The following is a 22,979-nucleotide window of genomic DNA, read 5'->3' on the forward strand; positions in this document are numbered from 1 at the left end:
ATGGGTTTGTACGTATCGTTCATCCCCATCGCCAGGGCGTCAGAGAGTTCTCCATTTTCCGATGCAGTGTTGACTCACTTTTTGGCGGGAAATGGTCTTCTTTTCAAATGTTCCCTTTTTGGTACTTTTTGGTGGAAAACTGATGATATCATTTACTCTATTGTCAGACTGTTTCGTAGAATTTTTATGTTTTTTTTGGTTTCCGGTGGTTTTAAAGAATGTCAATTGCACATACGAAGTAACATTTCAACGAGCTGAAAATTCTTCGCGAAAGAGTAAATTTACTACTTCTTTCAATTTTTCTTTCACTTGTATATCTCATCTTATTGAGTAATTATTTGGAGCGTTGTACTACAGTTTAAGCAGAAAAGAGAAGATTTATAGAGCTTTATCATAATTTTTTGTGTAATCAGTTGTGGTCTGTTTCACAATTTTCAAAAAGTTGGCTCCGTGCCAGCAACACTTTCCGTTTTCCCACATTCCACCTCATTTTACTCAATAGGTGTTCGTCGGTAACATGAAAAGACTCATCTACCTCTTTTGATTATTTATGCAGACACGCTTATATGGGCACACACATACACACTTTGATGATAACGGTTTGTCCGTCTTTTATCAGGACTGACCCTTTCCTCCCTCGCAAATTTTTCCCGCGACATTCTTTTTGCTTTTTCTTTGGTTTTTTCTTTGATTTCCGTTGCCCGTTCCTTCCCGAATTGCGGATTAGAATGAATATTTTCAGACCTTATGAATGGAGGCATGCAGCAGTAAGACCTCGCTGCTTCTTCATTCGCCGTTGCGAACGATTCCGAAAGTAAGCTTTTTGTTGAATTATTTGTTTGCTAATTTTTTGGCAAACATTTCTAGTATTCACAGATTGAGATTAACACATTTTTCAGCTTCGACTATGTGCCAGTATAAGCAGTGAAGATGTTGCACATGGTCGGTGCAGTCTCACTGATCAACACTTGCAAATCGAAGGAAAGAACTATTCGAAAACGACATTTGATCATATCTTTAGAACAGATGCTACACAGGATGATATGTATACGGCATTTCTATCGGATACAATAAATTCAGTATTCGCTGGAAATGATGCAACAGTTTTAGCAATGGGAGCTAAAACTAATGGTGAGTAATTATTTTGGAGAGTAACGTTTTCAAATTTGAAGAACTTATACAATTTTCAATTTTTCCTCCATTTCTAATGGAGATACTATTTACGATTACATTAAGAATGTTTTTGAAACTCATCGAATACTAGAAATGTTCAGGAAAAGACGAACGTCTCTACGGGAACAGCGTTTCAAGAAACGGGTTGGTTCAAATGGCCATCACTCAATTAATGAATGCCCTTGATGATAACAAGTAGGTTTCAATGTTCTATATTTCCATTAAATTTCCTATTTCCAGAGATTCGGAAGAACGAATACAAGTTCGAATGTCTGCAATTATGGTGTCACAAAATGAATCTTCAATAGTCGATTTGTTAAGTCCATTCAATCCAGATCCACGTCACCGAGTGGTTAAAATAGTGGATGATGCTCGAACAGGAGTATTTATCGATAATGAGAGTGAAATTCGTGTCGAGACCATTGATCAGGCATTATTTTATTTGAATACTGCAGTGGATCATCGAATGATTCGTGAGTTGAAACATGATCTAAATGTCTTATACACAAGTTTCAGAAGACGAGCATACCCATCGAACAAGCCACGTGTTCATATCACTAAGCTTGTATTCGTATAAAATGGGTGACAAAATGCAAGGAGGACGTCGTCGACTTTGTTTCTTGGATATGGGAATTGGTGAGAGAAATTCAACAAATGGAGGAATGACAATGCCAGCATTAGGGAGTATTCTTTTGGCAATGGTTCAAAGAAATAAACATATTCCATCAAGGTGAGTATTTTGAAGAAATATTTTTTTAAAAAATTGGTCTGCAAATCAAAAGTGTACCTGGAGAAATCTGGAAATACAGCGTTCATAAAACCCTGAATATTCAATTAAAGTAGGAGGACTCGTGAGAATTTTGTTACAATCTACTCACTTTTATTATTTATTACCAAAAAACACAGTTTTGGTGAATTTTAATTTTTCGAGAAAAGTTTAGAGCAATGTGAGAAACAATTGATTTAAAAATCCTAGAAGTTAATCACCAGTCACTGTTTCATCCCCATATTTAAATGGAGCGTTCTAATTTGGCGTCACGTCTGCCTTGTAGGCACTCAAGTAGTCAATTTTTACTAGCTTCTAGTATAAGGAAGATCCATCAGAGTTTCACACATATTCTGCGGTCCTCCCCCAATTTTGTTCATTATGCCCTCTACTTCATCTCAATCAACCTTCATTTACCGGCGGAAAGATTAAGAGAAGATTGTCTAGTCACCCATTTATTTATTACCACTTTTTATTGAACCAGTTGTCGATGGATCGTTATTTGCGCGCGCGGAAGAAGTAGGAGGTGTGTAGGAGAGGGGCGCCGCGCTCTTCCAACATGGATCCTTCAGGACACATCAAAGAGAAGAGCCGCCCACGAGCCACACGAGGGATTAGATGAATTGGTGTCTTTTTTTATTTCACTGTTGAGAGATGGTACCTCCTGATGTTTTTGGTAGAGACAGGAAGAGGCGGTGAAGTGATGACATTTTCAATGAAAAAAAGAGAAAGCAGGGGAAGGGGAATGATGAATATAAAAATCGGGGGATTGTAAGAGTAATGAGAACAGGAAGGTGGACAATGAAAAAAAAAAACATCTCAATTGTTTTATTGCAAGTAGTTGTAATATTTCAACTCGAAAAGTTTAAATATTCAAAATTTGTCCAACTTTTTGCATAAGAAATGACCAATTAATCAATCCATATGCTTTTGTCGGTGAATCTTGCGTTTCCGGTCACCGCCTTCAAAAGTTGCTTGGGCATGCTCCCTTGGGAACGAAATGAATTTTATTTTTCTTTTGACTATCCTCCTTTTCCTTCTTTTTGAATTCTTCGTACCGAGAGAATAAATAACAAATTGCTGCCGCTTCTGCAGAAATAGAGCAGTGGTTCTTAGGGAATTGAAAGTTTGACAAGTGTTAGAATGTGTCAAAGTAGAAGATGTTAAAATGAAATTTTTCCTTTTTTACAGGGACTCGTCAGTGTGTCAACTCATCCGATGTGCATTGAGTACGTCAAGATTCACGACGTTCGTTTTTTCATTTGGTGCCAAGAGTGACGATAACGAGAACATTGCACATTTGGCTTGTAAAATCGCAAGGACTCGAGCAAAGAGTATGGTTGGACATGGAAGGAAGTCATCAGGGGTGAGTTTGAAAACATCAGTTCAGATAATTTATTACTGCTCGCATAATAAAGGTTTTTGAAAACTATTTTAAATTTAAGAATGGCAATATTTCAAAAATACAACAATTCTGAGAATTTATCCAAAAGCTTGACATTTGACAACTGTTTGCCAACTTACCGAAAATTTCACTGCAAATTTCAAAAGTATACAAGTTTTTGGAACATTGTATTCTTTCGTATTTTGAAGAAAATATTCCTACTACTAGTTAAATATTCTTACAATATTCCTACATTTTATTTTCTCTCACGGCACTCTCAAAAAATTCCTAGCGCTCAGTATTTGATCTGGTTGAATTTGGGGAAGTACTGTGCAAAGATATTTTTTTAATAGAAAACTACGATTTTGTAGGCTACTTTTTATCATTCTTTGACCTTTTTCCTCGGTCTCACTTTACGGTAAAATCCGGTCCACCTCTAGCATAACCTAAATATTAATATCGCTGCCGCAAACATAATACCATAATCGAAATTTGATCCTCTTTGTATGAATTCTTGTATATTGTATATTTACAAAGAAAAAACAACCGGCACTTCTTCCGCATTTTTTCTTCATTTTTAACATTCAGATATTTTTTTTTATTTAAAAAAATTGAAATTCTAATTTCAGACAATGTCAACTGGAACAATGGAATCAAATTCTTCATCATGTGGAACAACTACAATCACACCGGGAGGCACTCCTAGAACACAACGAAGATTTGAATTAGAATCCGGATCAGAGCTAAGTGCAGCTGAAACTGTGATATTCTTGGGTCCGAATTCCTCAAGAACAGCATCACCAGCTTCCACAACAAGTGAGTTTGAAAAAATCTTCGGGATGTGGGTAAAGAAGATTAATCGACTGAGATCTGATTTACGAGCCGCCCGCATTTTTTTTACGCTCGTTCGCATCGATATCTTCTCCCATCATTATCATCGTTAGTTTACGGAAGCCACCACTTCAAGGAATATAGTTTTCTTTTTTCAAGATTTTTGAAAATTTCGCGGCCAGTTTCACATTTGGGATTTTTCTTAACACTTGTACATTAAAATTAATTAAAATGTTTTTGTTAAACGATTTTTTAAGCACTATACCCCCGCGTTTAAGATTTTTCATATATATTGATGTCTATATAACCCATTTCTGATAATAGATGTTTGATAATTTAAGTATTTTTACGAAATAACCAAAATTGAAAGTATATCACAAGCAAGCAGAAGACCGATTTAATGTATTCATTATTTCAGATATATTTTCGATTGTTTTGGAATTTCTGAAAATAAGGTCACATGTTTTTGATTAAGTGCGAAAATCCTACCTTCTAACTTAAATATTTACACCGACATGGTGCTAATTGTTCGGTTTCTTTGGCATTTGTTTAATTACTGGTTAATCAAGTATTTTAGATTTGTAAGTAGTTTCTCATAGGTTTAACCAAGGGCCACTGAAAAATAAAAAAAAAGTGACACGAGGAAACCATGATCAATCATTTCTCATTTCTCAGTTCTTCTTGTTTCTCGGTGAGAAGCTCTTGGCGTGGAGCAAGAAGACACCCGGTTGTCACATATTTTTGTTACCCTCTTTCATTTCATTCGACATTGTTTCCGTTTTTCTTTAGAAGAAACATTTTAATTAAGGTTTTGAGGTTATTTGGACAGTTTTTTGAATAATTTAAGTGGTGGTACGCTTTTTTACAAACCCTGTAGTCATTTTTTTACAAACCCTGTAGTCATTTTATTTACAAACCCTGTAGTCATTTTGTTTTAAATTGCGGTCGGTCATAATACTCAGCCATAGTAGTAATGATGTAAGCTAGAAAAAACTACGAGCATAAAATTTTTTCAACATATTTTGTCAGTTAACAAACTTTTGATAAATCCAAAGATAGTATAAGCTGCCAACATTGATGATATGCAAGACTATTATAGGAAATACAATATATACTAACTGAAATATCCACAACTCAATCAATATATGTACAGTGGTTGCCAAAAGTATATGCGTTTTTGGTTTTTTGCTAATTCTTCATAATTTTCAAATGAGTATAACTCACAAACTAAGCACTTTGGAGAGAAAAGTTTAACTGATAAACTGTTGCTTAGAATCTTGTCTTCATGTTAACACATGATCCAACATTTCAAAAAATTCAGGTCAAGAGATACAGCGGGAGACACCTCGCGAGTCCATTTTTGGCTATTTCTCTTGAAACGCCTGTAGCTCGAGAATGAGAAGTTTTCATGAGAAAAGTTTTAGTAATAAAATAATATGCAAATATTTCTCTATCACATGCATATAGTCGTTTTTTAATCGAACAACCGGCAGAATAGAGCTGTAAGTTTAAACACGCGCTTCTCAAAGCACCGATTTGACCAACTGTTTAAAAACCAGGACATGTTTTTCAAAAATATATTTCTGTTTATATATTTTGACTAACTAATTGTATAGTTGAATTTTATTTACATTTCAACTAAAAAGCAAGTATTAGAAAAATTTAACCACCATTTTTACAAATTGTTCCCGACGAGTGCTGGTACTCCGCGTGTTTATACTTACAGTTCTATTCTACAGATTGTTTGATTGAAAAACAACTAACTGCATGTGATAGAAAAATATTTGCAGATTATATATATATATAATCTATTTTATATTATATTTTATTTATTTTTTTTTAAAAGATTTTTATTACTAAAACTTCTCATTCTCGAGCTACAGGCGTTTCAAGAGAAAAAGCCAAAAATGGACTCGCGAGGTATCGCCCGCTGTATCTCTTGACCTGAATTTTTTGAAATGTTTGTTTATGTGTTAACATGAAGACAAGATTCTAAACAACAGTTTATCAGTTAAACTTTTCTCTCCAAAGTGCTTAGTTTGTGAGTTATACTCATTTGAAAATTATGAAGAATTTGCAAAAAACCAAAAACGCATATACTTTTGGCAACCACTGTATGTACATATCTATTTGCTATGTACTTTCTATAAAACGCATCAAGCATCGACATTATTTGAAAATACAAATCTGTGACATGAGATTCGACCTGATGACTTGTTTTTGCTTTACTCCATAAGTTTTTTCTCTGAAGTAACACGTGATCCCTATTCCAATTCAATAAATCTATCAGATTTACAATAAGCAGTTCCATGTGTTCCAAATTCTCTCGTCCCGTTCTAAAAACCAAGAACTCGGTCGCCCCGCCATCCTACTCGTGCAATTCGAAAGCTATAAAAACAGAGTATTGGCTGTTAAAGTTAGATCAAGTAGTAGCAATAGTAGTACTCGATAGCTAGATCGAACACAACATAACCATAAAATTGGCCGCCGCTGTCTTCTTTCAATCAGATGCTCAAAGAGATTGCCTGCTAGATATTGAGATACGATAGAGACCAAGGAAAATTGGCGGTAAATCGTTCAAGGAGGTCGGCCCTTCCCCCTTTTTTCTCTTGATTGTAAACATTCTGGCCACCTAAAAGGTCCGGTGCACAGACGCCTCCCAGCCAACCCCTCATAAAACACCTCTCTCCCGGCTCATCTCTGCTCGGCAGATTAGAGAGTTGCGCGAGAAGAACGGTATTAGACTGTCGGCTGCCTTTTTTTATTCGCACTTTCCCAATACTTTCTGGTTTAATACTATGTTGCTTTTTGAGAGGTCACACTCTCACTTCATACAAGGTAATTTGATTTATTTCTTCGAATTTTCGTGTTTTTGAAATGAATTTAAATCTTACTTTGAATCTAATTTTCAAACACTCTTACGTTTTTTCTAAAATTTAGATTCCTATGACTTAAAGTTAAATTTAACCAAGTTTCAATGTTACTTTGATTAGAAATAAATGGAAAACAATTTTCGGGTATTCACGAGTTTAATATTCGAATGCAAATCAAAAAGTTTTTTATAAATATTCAAAACATTATTTTTGGGCCTGAAATTCAACTGCATTTTTCTTCTTCAAAAATCAAAATATACTCATGTTCCAAAAAAAGCTTTCAAACTAACGTGATCCTATTTCTTCGATAAATACATAATTTTCAGTGCCATTTACACCTACATCGATACGACCTCTTCATCGAACGACACGAAATCACAGCGGAGTCGAGGCGTTGAGCAAGCCGTTGAGTGTTGAGACAAAGGTATGTATTTTAAAATTATTTTTCAAAGACCTGCTTTAAATTAAATTAATTATGTAAGACCTCATTTCCCTATAAGTGTTAAAATCGATACATTTTTGTGTTGTGGTACTAGAGAACCACTAAAAGCCAATATGGTCAGTTGTTCAAGCTTTTGTTTGTCGGTAGCTCTTTGATTCAAATGATACATTTCTATGTCAACAATCCCGTTGGCCATTGTTTCTATATAAAGTGCCTTGGACCATCCTCTTACAATCCTTCCTGTGTTCACATGAAGCGGAAGAGCATCACCCTCTCACCTATAGAAACGTGTCGAAGAGTGTGCTCCGCGCGAAAAAGAAGGAGATCTAATTAAGTGAGAGCAAACATGTGCGGAAGAATCAGAAGCAAAATAGACAGATTCCAAGAGAGATGATGCTGCACATGTGTAGGCAAAACACTGTGAAATGAAAGAAATTGGATACCTGTGCTCAATCGGCTTTGTTTTTAAGGATTTTTATGATACTATGTAGTTTTTATGAATGTATCTACATCATGTTTTTCCATGAGACAATGCAAATAATAATAATAATACGTATGCAACAATGTTTGCACATACCTCTCTTTCAAGTCTTTTTTCGGACCACACGAAATCTCTGTAAATTGATACTCTTCATCATGTCATAGTATAACTTTTTGAGCTGACAGTGAGTACTAGCTATTCAGAAAAAGTCACTTGTACCATTTCTCGTTCTCAAAAATTTCTATCTGGTTTATTTTTAACTTTGATATTCCGAAAACACATCATATTTTTAGTGTAAAATAATCTTTTTATGATGTTGATTCAAATTTTTAGCTAAAGATATGACTTGTTATCTGTCATTTAATTACGCAATGCTCATAAATTTTGCACACCGTTTTCTTCTCGAGACCACCCATAAAAGTCGTGGGTGGCGCAACCAGAAATACTGTCGGCCCGTTTGATCCTGTCGTACCGCCCGCAATTTTATCTTTCCATACTTTTTTCTCACAACGTCACACCTGTTATGCTTTTCTGATTTTTTATATCTTGTTATCGTTTGGCGGAGCACATATTGGCACGAATCCATTGGTTGCAGTCTCTGTCCAAATGATGTTCTAGTAGGTCATTTGGAATGTAATATAAACTGGTGTTGGTGCAAACTGGTGAAAAGTGAAGGGGGCGACCTCATTTTCTTCTCGACCGCCGTGCCAAATGTAAACAATTTGTCTCCGTACTATGTACATCCGATGATGATTTGCACTTTTGAATTAAAATTTTGGAAGGCGGAGCTATGCGGAAACAACGAATGTGGACAGCAGTAGTAGCCGCTCCTTATTGCCAATAATTTTGTATTATTAGGCTAGTCATAAACCTTCAAAGATCCTTTCCAACAATACCATCAACCTAATTTCCTTAAATTTCAACTAGTAGATGTGTTCTTCGTTGCAAAATGTCCACTTTTAAATTTCAAAACTTAAACCTTAAACCTAGTAGGTGAAGAGATTTTTCAACAAAAAATCACTAGCCAAATCTTTAAAACAAAAGTGAAATTTGTTAATTTTCGCAAAACTAGTTTGCTCTAACAACAATTTTTTGAAAAAATTCAAAAAAAAACCCGTCAATGCCAAAATTGTCAACTGCCGCACAGCACTTTGTCCGTCCAATGTGCACCAATATTTAGTGCACATTTTACAAATTGATCCTTCCCTGAACTCTGGTCAATCAGTAAACTTATAGGGCTGTCCTGTAAAACTTCTTTACGACACCCATTTCCATACACATGGACAGTCCCATTGCATGACACAAACATCCACCAATCGTAAACTTGTAGAACTTGATAGGCCATAACTGTTTCCGATACTTTCGCCAGGCGTCTCGAACAATCTAATATTCCTTCAATGTCTCACTTTTTCACGGTTTTAAAGTTTTTAAACTTCTGCTTATTTCTATTAGAACTGCTCTTTTAAAACACTCGGTCATTTTTTTAAACTCCAAAAGACTAAAATGACCATAACTATTGAACTAATGGATCATCGGTTTCAACATTATTCTTATTGCTTTCAAAATCATAAAACTAGAAGTTATCACCAATAAAAGCGCCTTGCAGAGCTCTCCAACACACAACTGCCACGACGGTTGTATTCATTCAATCCCTCCCATGCTCCGTGGACACACGCCATTCCTCTCTGCATCACTGAAACTGTACGACGAGTTGTGCTCTCCGCCAAGTTCATCTCGAGCATCTCCAGCTCCTCCAGCAGCGTTCGGTGGTAAAACTTCAGAGGTGAGGAATTTTCGTTTAGGGAATTAGGTGTCATATCATGAGCCTTTGGAAATTAGAGAAATGGTGTCCGATGACAAGAAAAGGTGACACTGAGTGGTACGTCATAACAAACCTTCAAGCTTGTCTGGATGTCCAGGTTTCCTTAGCACATTGACAGAAAAAAACAGAGCATTAGTTCCAATAATAATTTTTACTTCCTGTCGATTGGATTTCTAGTCGTTTATAATTTAGTTTTGATAAATCTGATAAATTTGCAAACATTTGCAAAAGCTTGTATCTCATAATATTTGTTTTCAGAAACGCGAAGACTTTGGTATCATGATTGCCCAACCAAGTATTCCTCTAATGAAAGCTAAATCTAAGTGAGTTCTTTTTTTTTAAATTTTATTCAATTACCTGTCTAAAAGTGAGTGCAAATTTACGATTCTAGAACCATTTAAAATCTTCCAACTTCCGTCTGATCCTCCCTTTCTCCACACCTTCTCTCTATGAGACAGCTGATAAGTTGAAAGATGAATCAAAATCAGCTCGATCATCACCACTATTAAGTCTGTCAAGCACCCAATTCTCATATATCTTTATATCTCAATGTTAGAGTGCTCTTGCTTGTTCTATTTCTATTGCACACTAACACACATTCCATTCGTTTCACACAAATGCATTTCGTCTCGTTTCACTTTCGAACCGAACACACGGCACCGCGTCATTTCGTCAGCCGGGTGGCATCACGTAAGTGTGAGAGCACCCGCTGGCGAATTATTCTTCTCATTTAAATCTTCTGAGGACAACAAAAATCAGCATCCTCTACAATCACCATCATGCCTCAAACTTCTGCATTATTCGAGATCCGAAGATCTCAAATCACTTTTATGGAATATTTTAAGTATACCTGGCAGAGACTGATGTAATTATTATTTTGATGCATGGTTGATTAATTTTTATGTTCTAGGTTCAGAATTCTAACAAAAAATAGGTGAAATGCCAAGAGCTTTCTTCCAAATTACTCCCAATCCCCAAAAAATTGAAAAACAATTGTTTCGTTAGATATTTTTTTTGCATCAAAACGTATTTATGTTTTTAACATTATAATATTTAGGAATAATTAAAGTTGTTTCATTTCATACATCTTTTGAATTATTAAGATTCTACTCTAATCGGGATATCGGGGTAGATCGGGGTAGAATTTCGGGCACAAATGCCTTATACTGTCCAATTCAATTCTTGACCCTTTTGGACATTTTAGATCATATTTTTCTCAGCTTAACCAAATTATTCAGTTGTTTCCAGACAATTCTAACACTATTTTGAGCAATGTAAAGTACATAAAAACGACAGCTCGCCATACTGTGACTGCAAGAAATATGGTTTAATAAATAAAAATACTCCAATTTCAATTTTTCCACCATATATTTGTTTTGCAGGTATAACTTGGACGATGGTAAAATGAAACAAATAATGCAATGGATGGAAACATCAGAAGCACCTCCGATCCTCTTTTCATCTCCTTGCTATGAGAATTCAGCCACAAGTGTTGAAGAACTCCGTGAATGTGTTGGAATTCTTTCTCATCCTTTAGAAGATATTATTGAACAGGAAGAAGAATCAATGCGAACTTCAACAGCAACAACAGGCGGGTCTAAAAAAGATCATCCTCTTCGAATTTTGAGCAAACAGGATCTAAACGTAGAACCAGAGATAAAAGATAAAGTGAGTTCTTCTTCTTCTTCTTTTTGTTTTTAGTGTAAGGGAAAATAAAACCAGTTGGCATTTCAACCTTTCTTACAAATTGCAATTACAGCAAGAAGAAAACGAACTGGAACTCGTGATGGCTGCTTCTCTATCTTCAATGCGTTCTCATGATATTCTAGCAAAGTTGGAAGCGATGCGAAACGCCCAAAATGGAAACTCTGTTCAAAATATTGGAAATTCTCAATCAAATACTGATATGGATGTTTCTGAAATGGATGTTTACCGGAGAGCAAGCCATTTGGAAGAATATGCAATGCAAAGAGTTCGAGAAATTGAGGAAAATAAATTGAAGAATAAGAAGAAAATTAAATTAGGATTGAACTGTTGTCAGCAGCAAAGCATGATTTCATCGGGCAGTACTGTTGTTGATTGGAGCCAAATTGAACGAAAAAAGTGAGTTTGAAAAATTAATTTGTTTAAAAAACAGTTATCAATGTCATATCAAAATTGTTTAGTTTTCTCAATTGTTTCAAAAAAACTCTTTTCAGAGAAAAAGAGCGAGAAGTTCATGAAGAAGAAATGCGAAAAGAAATGTTAAGAGAACGGCGAGCGAAACTAAAAATCACCGAACTTGAAATCAAACGAGAACGTAATTTAATTGACAAAGAACTTGATGATAAAAAGGGAATTGCCAATTCAATTGCACGTCAACTCCAACACTTCTCTCTATCACCATGTCGTGGAGGACGTACTCATCGATCAGTGTCCACACATCGAATTGATCCACCAAATGCTTCTCTTCCTTCTACTCCAACTATGTCACATAAAAAGGTTATCGGAGGAAGTTTAGCTAAACTCTCAGCGTCAGGAGCATCTGGATCTACTGGAGCTCCACCATCTCCTGCTCTTGGGTACCATCAGAGCTTACCAAGACACTCGAAACTTCCAACATCAGTCAATGGGCGACGTGCTTCTGCAGAAAGAGAAAGAAAATCAAATAAGGCCTCAAGAAATTCCTGTTCCAAAGAAAGAAAGATCAGTGGAAGTAAAGAAGAACTCCAATGGAGAAGTCCTTATGCTCAAATGACGTCACCGAAATCATATGGTGGACCTGGTACCTCATCATCAGGAAGAGGGTCTAGTGCCCCTGGCTCTGATTTTGAAACTCCAGTGGTTTCTACAACTGAAAAATCTGCAAATGGAACAATTCCGAGATCGAAGAGACAAAGCTATTCGGCTTCATCTGGATACGAGTCAGCAAATGATTATCATATTTATTGTAAGTTTGTGTCTTATTTTGAAATTTATTTTCCTAACTGTCATACACTTCCAGCAACGACAAACAAGAAACCTCACATTCTTGACAAAAAACGAAACGAAGAAAAACTTTCACTTGTACGGCAGGCCGATGAGATTCGTCATCGACAGTGGCAACTGAAAAAAGAACTCGAAGAAGCGAAAAGAGCTATTGGACAGGAAGATGATGCAAAGTGAGTACTTCGTTCAAATTTAAAAATAATTTTGGAAATTATTCTCCCGAAATAACTATAAAACTGTGTTTAATTAAAAAAGGAACAGTATTATTTTCAGAATGATCGCGAATTCAAGTGACCAGAGACTAAACGGGTTAAGTCGAACGACAATGATTGATGCGATGCTTCAAGAAAATCGAATTCTTGAGAAGCGGCTAGTTGCATGTCGAAATCATTCAATGCTGGTTACCACTTTCATTTAGATCATTTCTTCTTCTTCCATTTACAAATCCCCCCGAATCAACCAGGTGTTCTCTTTTCCCCAGTATTTCATTGTTTCCAAACCGATCAATAATCATTTTATGTGATTGTATGTGCATAAGTTGAATCAAATTGTATTGATATAAATGTTATCAAATTTACTTGGTAATTAATAAACAAGTATACAACTTTGAATATTCAGATATTTTTATTTTCTCATAAATCCGTATTGTCATTATTAGATTTAACCTTTAATCTAGACCAGATCATTCTTGTAACGAAATCACAGAATTCAGGGTTGTTCATCAAACATAGACGCTTCCAATAGCTTTAAATTGTTGATTATTCTGTGAAAAAGGTTGTTTCAGCCAAATTTTCCCGAACTTCTGGCAAGGAAAGTATTCGGATTTATTCCTGGACTTCCAAACAAAATTTATTTGAAAGAACAATTCTCAATTGAGTTAGCTCCATAAGAGCACTTAACCAAAAAAAGCCGATCGAAAAATGTTTCAGGCTATTTTTCGATCGAAGTAAATTATTCGAATAGCTTTTTAGAAATCCTTTAGGTTTTCTAAAAAGCTATTTGAATAATTTATATATAATTTTGATTTTAGAATGTTTTGTGAACTTGTAAACAAGTTTAGATGATTTTAAGACGTTTTATTTTTACGAAATAAAAATCTGAATCTGCATTTTTAAATCTGCATTTAAATCTGCATTTTTTTAAATCTGAAAATGATACACCAGATAGACCATCGAATAAAATTACTTTACTAACTGTCAATCGTCGTTAACGAACGTTTGTTCATTCTGCAGTGCCCATACATTGCATATGTAAATAAAGAGAGGTTCTCATTTTCTCCATAGCTCCATAATGCCATCAATTAAAATTTGATTTGATACAACTTTTTTGTAACTGTACTGTTATGAAGTGCTTCATTGCAAATTGATTTTTTCTTCCAATACTTCATAAAACACCCAACTGTTCAAAGCTCCAAAATGTCTTGGTACCCTTTTAATCTTTCAAAAAACAAATTAACATGTCTAGCAATTATTCTGAAGGTTTGAAATAAAAAGTTCAGTTCACACTGTTTATTTATTATAAATGAGAAATTTGGGAAGGAATCAGGAAATGTAAGCGGGTCAAAAATAATGATGTCTTGAACAATTGATCATATTTTTGTACAGAGAATATAATACTTTTGGATATGAAATTTAGGCATTCAGTTTAAAGGAATCGGGCATTTGATGAACTTCTGATAAGCGCACTGGATGCTGATGGAACCATTGGGAAACCATCTGGTGGAGCCATGGAAGCTGATGCACGAATCTTGTTACGCATCTTTGACAGGGCATTTTCAGCAATATCGGCTCTCTCTTCAGCTTGTTCAAATTGAGCAGTGAGAACCTTGTACTTGTTCAAGTTGCTGGCGGCAACTTCCTCCTGTAATATTAATATTGAAATTGAAATACGTTTTCAGCAGAATTGCTTTTTGAGAAAAAATATTAATAAAACTCACAGCCTCCTCAACCTGTCTCTTGAAGATCTTAAGTTTGCATTGAAGCTTGTCAACCAATTCCGTCAGTCTTTCTTCATTCTTCTTCTCCTCGACAACTTGGAATTCAACCTCCTTGACACGTCTTTCAGCCTTTCTCCAGTTCTTCTCGGTGTCTTGATGACGTCTCTGTTCTCCATCCAATTCTTGTTCAATTGCACGAATTCTGGCTTCCAATTGAGCAATGATCTTCTTTCCTCCCTTCAATGCCGCATTTTCAGCATCATCAAGTCTGATCTGCATTTCCTTGATTTGAAGTTCAAGTCCCTTGCGGATTCTTTCAATGTGCATGGAGTGCTCTTGTTCTTGACGGAGCTCTTCGGCAAGACGGGCAGCATCGGCTGAAGCCTTTTGTCCTTGTTCAACGGCGTTCTTGAGCTCGTTGGCAATCTCTTCGAGTTCAGCGTGAGCGGCAAGGAGTTCTCCTTCCAACTTGCGACGTTGTCCGGTGAGAGCAGACACGTGAGCATTAAGATCATTATTCTGCTCACGAAGTTCAATGCACTCAGCTTCAGCGTTGCGACGGGCTCTCTCAGCGGCCTCGGCTTGTTGAGCCAACTCGTCCTTTTCGGATTGAAGAATTGCGTTTCTCTTTTCTGAAGCAAGGAATTGCTCGCGGATCTCGTCCTTCTGGCGTTGTTCCTCTTCGATTTGGAATTGAAGTTCTTGGACAGTTTCCATGTACTTCTTGATGGTCTTCTGAGCATCAGCGTAGGCACGGTTGGCATGGTCCAAAGCAATCTCAAGATCGTTGATATCGCTTTCGAGCTTCTTCTTGATTCTGAGAGCTTCTTCCTTTTGCTTGGTTTCGGCTTCGAGAGTAGCTTGCATGCTTTCCAAAGCTCTCTGGTGGTTTCTGCGGGTGTTTTCAAACTCTTCTTCCTTTTCTTGGATGCGTTTTTCGATTTCAGAACGGATCTGGGAGACTTCAATTTGAGCTCTCAAGACCTTTGCCTCCTCAGCTTCAAGAGCGGCTTCGGCCTCGTCAAGAGCCTTCTGGAGCTCCTCCTTCTCGACTTCAAGTTTTCTGACGATCTTTTGAAGTTCAGCAACGGATCTTCCTCCTTCTCCAAGTTGATCAGTAAGATCTTTAACTTCTTGAGCAAGGGACTTGTTCTCACGACGAGTGCTATCGAGATACTCGGCGAGCTCATCATTAGCAGTTTTAGCCTTGAAGAGATCAGTAGAAAGTTGACGGTTGTCACGTTGAGCAGCATCAAGTTCAGAGCTAAGATCGTCGGTTTTCTTCTTCCACTCGGCAATGATGCTCTCAAATTGACGACGGTGTTTCTCATAGAAAGCAACCTGGGCAGCGGCCTTCTCAACATCAGATTGAGCATCATCCAAGTCTTGCATCAACTTGAAACGGACCTTCTCTTGAGAAGCAATCTTGGCAAAGAGACCTTCATTGGTATCAGTCAATTCTTGAACCTTAAGTTGAAGAGCCTTCTTGGCAGCTTCAATCTCCTCAAGCTTGTTGAGTCCCTCAGAGTCGAAACGAGCCTTCCATTGTTGAATTTCAGCATTGAGCTTGCTGATTTGGCGAGTCAAATCAGCCTTTGATTCAGCTTCTTCGTCAAGATGCTCGCGGAGAATAGTGTTCTCGTGTTCCAAATTCTTGGCTGTGGCAGCAAGAGCTTGACGTTCACGGCTTTCTTCATCATAGTTGCGACGAGTCTCATCGAGTTGGGATTGAAGAGTTGATTTCAAGCGGTGAAGAGAGTTCAATTGATTGTCCATTTCTTCGAGAGAGCGGTTCAAATCACTATTCTCGTTGTTAAGACGGTTCTTGAGAGCAGCAAAGTCTTGAAGTTGTCTCGATTGCTCATCGGCCTTAGTTTGGAGCTCAGAGTATTGAACTTCAATGGTCTTCAAGGCTTTCTCGAGATCTTGGCGAGAGCGAACTTCGCTGTCAGTGGCATGTTGGGATTCCTCAAGATCACGTTGAAGCTTAGATTTCTCAGCTTCTGACTTGGCTTTGAGCTTTTGCAGAGTCTCAAGCTGTTCCGTAAGTTCGGCAACGGAATCTCCATGACGCTTACGGAGGGAAGAAATGGCAGTTTCGTGGTTCAACGAATCTTCTTCCTTCTCACGGCGAAGCTTGGCAATTTCAGCTTCACGTTTCTTGTTGGCTTCAAGTTGCGCAGCAGTGGCTCCTCCTTGTTGCTCCAATCTTTCGGTGAGTTCTTCCAACTCGCGTTCAGCCTCGCTACGGGATCTATCAGATTTCTGGCGAGAGTTTCTCTCGGCTTCAAGTTCTTCTTCGAGTTCGGCATTTCTAGCAGTGAGCTCCTTGATAAGCCGTTGAAGCTTAGCAATGATAGAGTTGTTCTCAGCGAGCTTAGCATTGGTGTGGTGAAGATCTTCTTCCTTTCTCTTCAAAGTAGTTTCAACGTCATGCTTCTGCTTGGTAATCTCATCGATGTTCTCTTGCGCAACCTTCAAGTCTCCCTCGACCTTTCTCTTTGCCTTTTCAATATCACCACGAGATCTCTTCTCGCGGTCAATATTTTCCTCGAGCTCATCCATTTGTTGCTCGAGCTTGTTGCGGATCTTCTCAAGATGGTTAACCTTGTCTTCTTCAGATTGAAGATCTTCGTTCAATTTGCGGTTGGATTCTTCTTGATGCTTCTTCTCCTTGTTAAGCTTTGCGACAGCTTCATCTTGATTAGCCATCTCATCTTGAAGGGAGCGGATGTTATGATCACGGCTCTGCTTCTCCTGCTCAGCCTTTCTCAAAGAAAGCTCCAAATCTTGAACATGCTTCTTGGTATCAGAAAGTTCTTGATCAGTCTTCTTCTTTTGGCGAGCAAGATCCTCGTTACGTTCTTGCATGTCTTCAAGTTGTCCAGTGATATCGGACAGCTTGCTCTCAAGGGTAGCCTTGAGTTGGTTGAGCTTCTCGTTTCTTTCTTCAGCATCGGCAAGATTAGCCTTTTCAGTTTCAAGGCTCAAGAACAATGCGTTCTTCTCTTCAACCAAATCGGCAACTTGGGATTCCAATTGGGAACGAGCAATTTCTCCGCGTTGAACTGCTTCTTCGAGCTTTTGGATCTTTACGGCAAGCTCTCCCATTGCTTCTTGTTCCTTACCGGCCTTGAGCATTGGCTTGACCTTTCCGAAAAGCTTGAACCATTCCCAGGTTCTGAGTGTGCACCAAGCACGAACATTGCGTTGAACAACAAGCAATCCAGTTTGTTGTTCGTAACGACGACGAACTTCGGCCTTGGCAAGGTAAGAACGAATGCGGGATTGGAACATGGTAACGATTCTAGAAAGAATCTCGTCACGCAAGTCCTCAAGCTTAGCAAGAACTCCGGCCTTGAAGAAGATCTTGGTCTCTCCAACCTTGAACTCTTCATCGGTCAAGTTTCCATCAACAGAGATCTTGTCAAGGATTCCGACGGAAGCCTTCTTTGGATCAGATTCCTTAGCGGCATCAGCGGCAAGGATAGCGTAACGATGCTTGAAATCTGGATAGAGCATTCTGTTGGGGAATCCCTTACGGCAAATTCTGATTCCTTCCAACACTCCGTTGCATGTAAGCTGGTTAAGAACAAGCGCAGAGTCAATAACTCCAGAAGCCTTCTTCTCGTTTGGAATGATACAACGGATGAAATGTGGGTGAGTTTGATAAAGCATGTTCATCAAGTTGTTGAGAGACTCTCTGTAGATCATAGAGACGGTAGCGAATGAAGATGATTTTCCACGCTTTCCTCCTGCAGTCTGTCCGGCTTTAGCAGCCTCGGCAGCCTCTTCTTGAGTCTGGTAGTCTTGCCAGATATCCAACATCAAGGAGTTGTCGGTAGAGTGCTTGAGAAGAGCGACAGCGGTGTCGTTGAGAGGATCCTTGTTCTTCTCGAGGAAGTTGGTGGCGTTGTAACGGACAGTTCCAGCGTAGTGAACAATAGCGAAGTGAGCATCTCCCTGCTTTCCCTTTGGTGGCTTTGGCTTCTGGAAGTTTGGATGTTTTCCAAGATGTTGATCAAGAAGCTTCTGAGCATAGGTCATATCAGTGGCCTTTGGAACGATACACTCCTCATCAAGAATAGAGATGATACCGAGTGGTTTCTCAATAAGCTCAATACAGGCTTGAAGATCAAGTCCGAAATCGATGAAGGTCCAGGCAATTCCTTCACGCTTGTATTCTTCTTGTTCAAGAACGAACATGTGATGGTTGAAGAATTGTTGAAGACGTTCGTTGACAAAGTTGATCCAGAGCTGTTCAAAAGAGTTCAAGTCGAAGATTTCGAATCCAGCGATATCAAGCACTCCGATGAAATGCTTACGCTCAATCTCCTTTGCGTCAAGGGTCTTGTTACATCTAAAAGTAAAATAAGTAGAATAATATTTACCCTAATTAAAAATATTTGCTCTTTGTTATTTACCTGGTGATGATCCACTTGAACATACGGGCATAGATAGCCTTGGCAAGTCCAGAAACGGCCCAGTTGACCTGTTCCAAGTTCTGTCCCTTATTGACCCATTCGGTTCCGACACGGACACGTGGCTTGGTCAAAGCCTTGAGGAACTCCTCAGCTTGGATTCCGAGCATGGCAGCAGCGTTGAGAGCATCTTCCTCACCGTCTGGCTCGGCTTGCTCTTCACGTGGACGCTGCTTGAATTTCATTTCTCCCATGTGCATAATTCCAGCAGTGGAACGGTAAAGATCCATAGTCTCGTTGTCTTCGAATCCCATGATATCGAAAGCTTCCTGAGTAAGTCTCATCTCCTCCTTATCATCCATTCCTTCGATGGTAAGCTCGGCCTGCGAGCAGAAGTGATAGTAAGTGATGTCGTTGCTAAGCTTAAGCTTTCCACGGAGACTTGGATCGTTTCCAGACATAATCTGGTAGAAGATGTGATAACAACGCTCTCCTGGTGCCTGACGGACGACACGAGATTTTTCGAGAAGATCTGAAAATATTTTTCTTTTTTGAATGGTTTCACTAGTTTCAATTTAAATTCCTCCAATCTCATTTTTTCTTAAAAACTAATCATAAAAGATCACTCACAGTGTTCAATATCTCCTCCAGCCAACTTTCCAGATCCAGAGAAATGAGTTCTGATGAACTTTCCGAAACGGGAAGAGTTGTTGTTTCTGACAGTTTTAGCATTACCGAAAGCCTCCAACACAGGGTTCGTTTGCACAATTTGCTCTTCAAGAGTACCTCCCTTCTTTCCATCCTTGGCTTCTTTGCCGGAAGCAGCTTGCGTGGCTCCAACAATAGCGAAGTAGGAGATAACCTTCTTGGTGTTCTCAGTCTTTCCAGCTCCAGATTCTCCGGTGATGAGCATAGACTGGTTCTCCTTGTCTGAAATTTGAAAAATAAAGTTCTAAAACAATTAAATTTTCACATACCTTGAACCATGTTACGGTAAGCTTCATCAGAGACAGCGAACAAATGAGGTGGCATCTCATTACGTCTCTTTCCCATGAAGTGCTTGATTACAGATTCACTGTAGATTGGAAGACGTTTGTATGGATTGATTACAACACAGAAAAGTCCGGAGTATGTCTGAAAATTAAGTCGGTTCAATTTTTGAATAGTATTAATTTTTTTTTTGAATAGTTTCAATTTCCTTACGTAAATCATCAAATCCTTGTAACGATCCTTGAGATTTCCCAAAACAGAGGCCTCATTCAAAAAGGTCAAGTTAGCCATATCCTCGGTCTTGTCGAATTTTGGCGGGTTCATCTCTTGGCATTGATCTTTTTTGACGGTAATCTGGTTTCCCTTCACAGTTACCACGGTCACCTGTTCGCCGGTGGTGGATTGGATCTCGGCGGCGACGAATCCTGAAATTTAATATTAGCCTCCAAGAAATATATGTTTTGTCGCATGCGGCTGATTAAAATCAGAATGTTTTATTCGATTATGTCATTTAGTTTTTGTTTCTGTACAAAAATCATTATTGTGAGATTTATAAGTTATAGAACAATCTTTTCTTTTTCATTTTCAAATTTAGTATTTTTGATTTAATCCTAGTTTTATTTGTCATCCTCGAATAATAGATCTGGTCAGAATTACCATTTTATTGACCTTGACTTTTTAAATTCCGATTTCATATCCACATTTCAATATTAAATCTTCAAAACATGTACATATTGTTGTCCATCCATAAAATGTGGGACGTCAAATATCTCAATCTTAAATTCCAAGAAATCTCATCATCTTTCCTGCCAACAGCAGAAGCCGCAGTTCAAACGGCAGGAGAAGCTCTTGCTCCGGCTTCATAGCGTACGTGTGTGCCTGCCCGCTTCTCCGGAAAGATTACAAAGTGCCGTTGTGTGTATGTGTGTATGTGCTTCATCAGATGACCGAGAGATGAGAGAACCTCAGATGTTCAAAAATCCGCCACCACTGGTTGCCCGGCGGGGTCGGTGGAAAGTGTGATGTATCATAGATAAAATGCAGATCTGAGAGACACAGATGAAAGCGTAGGAGAGTAGGATGAATGTGGACACTGGCGATGAGAGAGAAGGTGTAATAATAGTTTTTGTTAATGGAATGGACATAATGAAAGTTAGCTTGAATTGGTTTGGTAAGAATTAGGAAATTGAACAAACAATATCAAAGCAAGAGTTTTAAAGTGTTTTTTGATTAAGATGTTCTGTTTAGATCAAATGAAAAATTTGTATCCAAATTAGTTTCATTAACAGAAAAAAAGTATTTACAAACTTAACCATCATAACTCTTTGCAATACCACTATTGTAACCCTTACATTTTTAGCGTTGACAACTGATTTCTAAAATTAGAACATATCACAGTTACTATTAAAATTATGGGAAAATATTCTTGCCAAATATTACAGCACGTGGTTCAAAATTTTTCTTTAAAATTTTCAATTCGAAATCAAGACTTACCATCTTCTGGATCCGGAATCCAGCAGTTCTTCTTGGAATCAAAAGGACGAGCAGCAGTGGCAGCTCTGGCCTCTCTCGAGATTCCCAAGAATGGGAATCCTGGATCATTTTCGAATGCGTCTGGATTTCCAGACATTTCTAGATGGATCTAGTGGTCGTGGGTTTGATGGCTCCCTGCCCTGAAAATTAGACGGTAAAAGTGGAAGAAGAAGCTGGTTGACAAGCAAAGAATCCAAACGAAATGTGAGAAACAATTGAAATAAAATAGGAAAAAGAAAAATGGAACACTGCTTTTCAGAGATAAAAAAGTTATAGACATTGCTATAAGTTTTTGGAGAACAATGGTAAAGCGTGGTGAGAAGTTTTAGGTTTCAATGGGATTTGAAAGATGAGAGAAGGTATTGAAAAGGGACCTCAATCATCTTTTTGTGCCGTTTTCATAGCATCAAAAACCAGAAGCATGCTTCTTCTTCTTCTTCTTCTTATGTTTCTTCTTATCCTCCCACTCCGGTAGGCTCTCCTCCAATATCAATTGAATTGTATTGAGCCTTCGGAGCGAGTTGTGGGGGAGCAACAGAATCTATACAACACGCACACACATCATCGTTGAAGATAAAGAAGAAGAAAACGGAATCCCGGGAGCTATCCCGCCCTCTCTGCACTCTCTCTCTAATATTCTATTCTTGCTCTTCTATTTTCACTTCGGGAGCCCAACCAACACCTACCCTCCTTCGTTTTCCGATGAACTTGTGTTTAGAGACATAGAGATATCAGAGAAGGGACACAAATTTTGTTTTTAACAAATCGCCGAGAAATTTGAAGAAAGGTGATGAAAAACTGGGTGCTATTGTTAGCCAGTGGGGAATGTAACTGGGAATACCCTAGGGTTATGAAACTTTTCAGTTCTTACACAGGTAAAGCTGGATTTTCCAAATCATCAATCGGTTCCTCTGCAGTCTCGATTAAAATATTTGATATTTTCGTCAGGGATTTTGAAGACAAAAAGTTACTTTTTTCAAAAAAATGTAAAACTGTAAAAGGTAAAAATTTAATAGTTGGAAATATGTGATAACAGAGACGTTTACCTGATGGCAGGAGGTGTGATCCATTATATTCCATTATATTCGCGCACTCTTAACATTACACTAGTGCTATCTGAACAGTTGCGAAGAAGATCACAACAACAGTTTCAGATTTCAAGTTTTCCTGATTGCGCACCGTGTTGTTCATTTAACCATGTTTAAAATTAAATATGAAATAAGGTGCTTTGAATAATTTTTAACGATGCTTGAAAAATAACTTCTTCTACAAAAATGGTTAATTTCTATGTACAATTTTTCTTTTATAAATTATACTGACTCTCAAACCCATTTTTCTGTTCTTTGTTTTCTGTTTTTCA

General features: G+C 37.9%; 2 protein-coding genes and 8 non-coding genes across 12 annotated transcripts; 3 read left to right on the top strand and 7 right to left on the bottom strand.

Moving 5' to 3' along the window:
* Positions 1-742: 742 nt before the first annotated feature.
* Positions 743-13,350, top strand: vab-8 (Kinesin-like protein vab-8; the record flags this gene model as incomplete). 3 transcript variants are annotated; one of them, NM_073662.7, is made up of 15 exons in its annotated part: positions 743-814; positions 900-1,131; positions 1,275-1,368; positions 1,414-1,646; positions 1,690-1,903; positions 3,131-3,305; positions 3,953-4,139; positions 7,354-7,451; positions 9,557-9,733; positions 10,031-10,095; positions 11,155-11,440; positions 11,532-11,875; positions 11,971-12,701; positions 12,756-12,912; positions 13,013-13,350. In NM_073662.7, the coding sequence occupies 15 exons, from the start codon at positions 752-754 to the stop codon at positions 13,155-13,157; spliced, it is 3,201 nt and encodes a 1,066-aa protein (NP_506063.2). The 3 variants fall into 3 exon arrangements, with proteins under 3 accessions (NP_506063.2, NP_001122977.1, NP_506064.1); NM_001129505.5 differs by lacking the exons at positions 743-814; positions 900-1,131; positions 1,275-1,368; ... (3 more) ...; positions 3,953-4,139; positions 7,354-7,451 and having other exon boundaries at positions 9,608-9,733; positions 13,013-13,157; NM_073663.6 differs by lacking the exons at positions 743-814; positions 900-1,131; positions 1,275-1,368; ... (5 more) ...; positions 9,557-9,733; positions 10,031-10,095 and adding an exon at positions 10,319-10,637.
* On the bottom strand, positions 2,220-2,332 carry ZK836.18. Its single transcript, NR_069702.1, has one exon. It is a non-coding gene; the product is annotated as an Unclassified non-coding RNA ZK836.18 (non-coding RNA).
* ZK836.14 lies at positions 2,394-2,537 on the bottom strand. Its single transcript, NR_069703.1, has one exon. It is a non-coding gene; the product is annotated as an Unclassified non-coding RNA ZK836.14 (non-coding RNA).
* Positions 8,008-8,167, bottom strand: ZK836.12. The gene has a single exon (NR_069704.1). It is a non-coding gene; the product is annotated as an Unclassified non-coding RNA ZK836.12 (non-coding RNA).
* Positions 8,321-8,444, bottom strand: ZK836.4. Its single transcript, NR_069705.1, has one exon. It is a non-coding gene; the product is annotated as an Unclassified non-coding RNA ZK836.4 (non-coding RNA).
* ZK836.8 lies at positions 8,619-8,839 on the bottom strand. Its single transcript, NR_069706.1, has one exon. It is a non-coding gene; the product is annotated as an Unclassified non-coding RNA ZK836.8 (non-coding RNA).
* An 881-nt stretch (positions 13,351-14,231) lies between the features above and the next one.
* myo-3 (Myosin-3) lies at positions 14,232-21,759 on the bottom strand. Its single transcript, NM_073664.8, has 7 exons — positions 21,581-21,759; positions 20,300-20,511; positions 20,074-20,230; positions 19,727-20,026; positions 19,100-19,628; positions 14,676-19,035; positions 14,232-14,599 (listed from the first exon to the last, which is right to left on the bottom strand). Exons 1-7 carry the CDS (start codon positions 21,714-21,716, stop codon positions 14,384-14,386), a joined length of 5,910 nt encoding a protein of 1,969 aa, NP_506065.2. The 5' UTR covers positions 21,717-21,759; the 3' UTR covers positions 14,232-14,383.
* K12F2.5 lies at positions 20,813-21,005 on the top strand. The gene has a single exon (NR_069707.1). It is a non-coding gene; the product is annotated as an Unclassified non-coding RNA K12F2.5 (non-coding RNA).
* On the bottom strand, positions 20,837-20,978 carry K12F2.4. Its single transcript, NR_069708.1, has one exon. It is a non-coding gene; the product is annotated as an Unclassified non-coding RNA K12F2.4 (non-coding RNA).
* On the top strand, positions 21,061-21,196 carry K12F2.3. The gene has a single exon (NR_069709.1). It is a non-coding gene; the product is annotated as an Unclassified non-coding RNA K12F2.3 (non-coding RNA).
* Positions 21,760-22,979: the final 1,220 nt, after the last annotated feature.

This window comes from Caenorhabditis elegans, chromosome V (genome assembly GCF_000002985.6).
Source record: "Caenorhabditis elegans chromosome V".
NCBI lineage: Eukaryota > Metazoa > Nematoda > Chromadorea > Rhabditida > Rhabditidae > Caenorhabditis > Caenorhabditis elegans.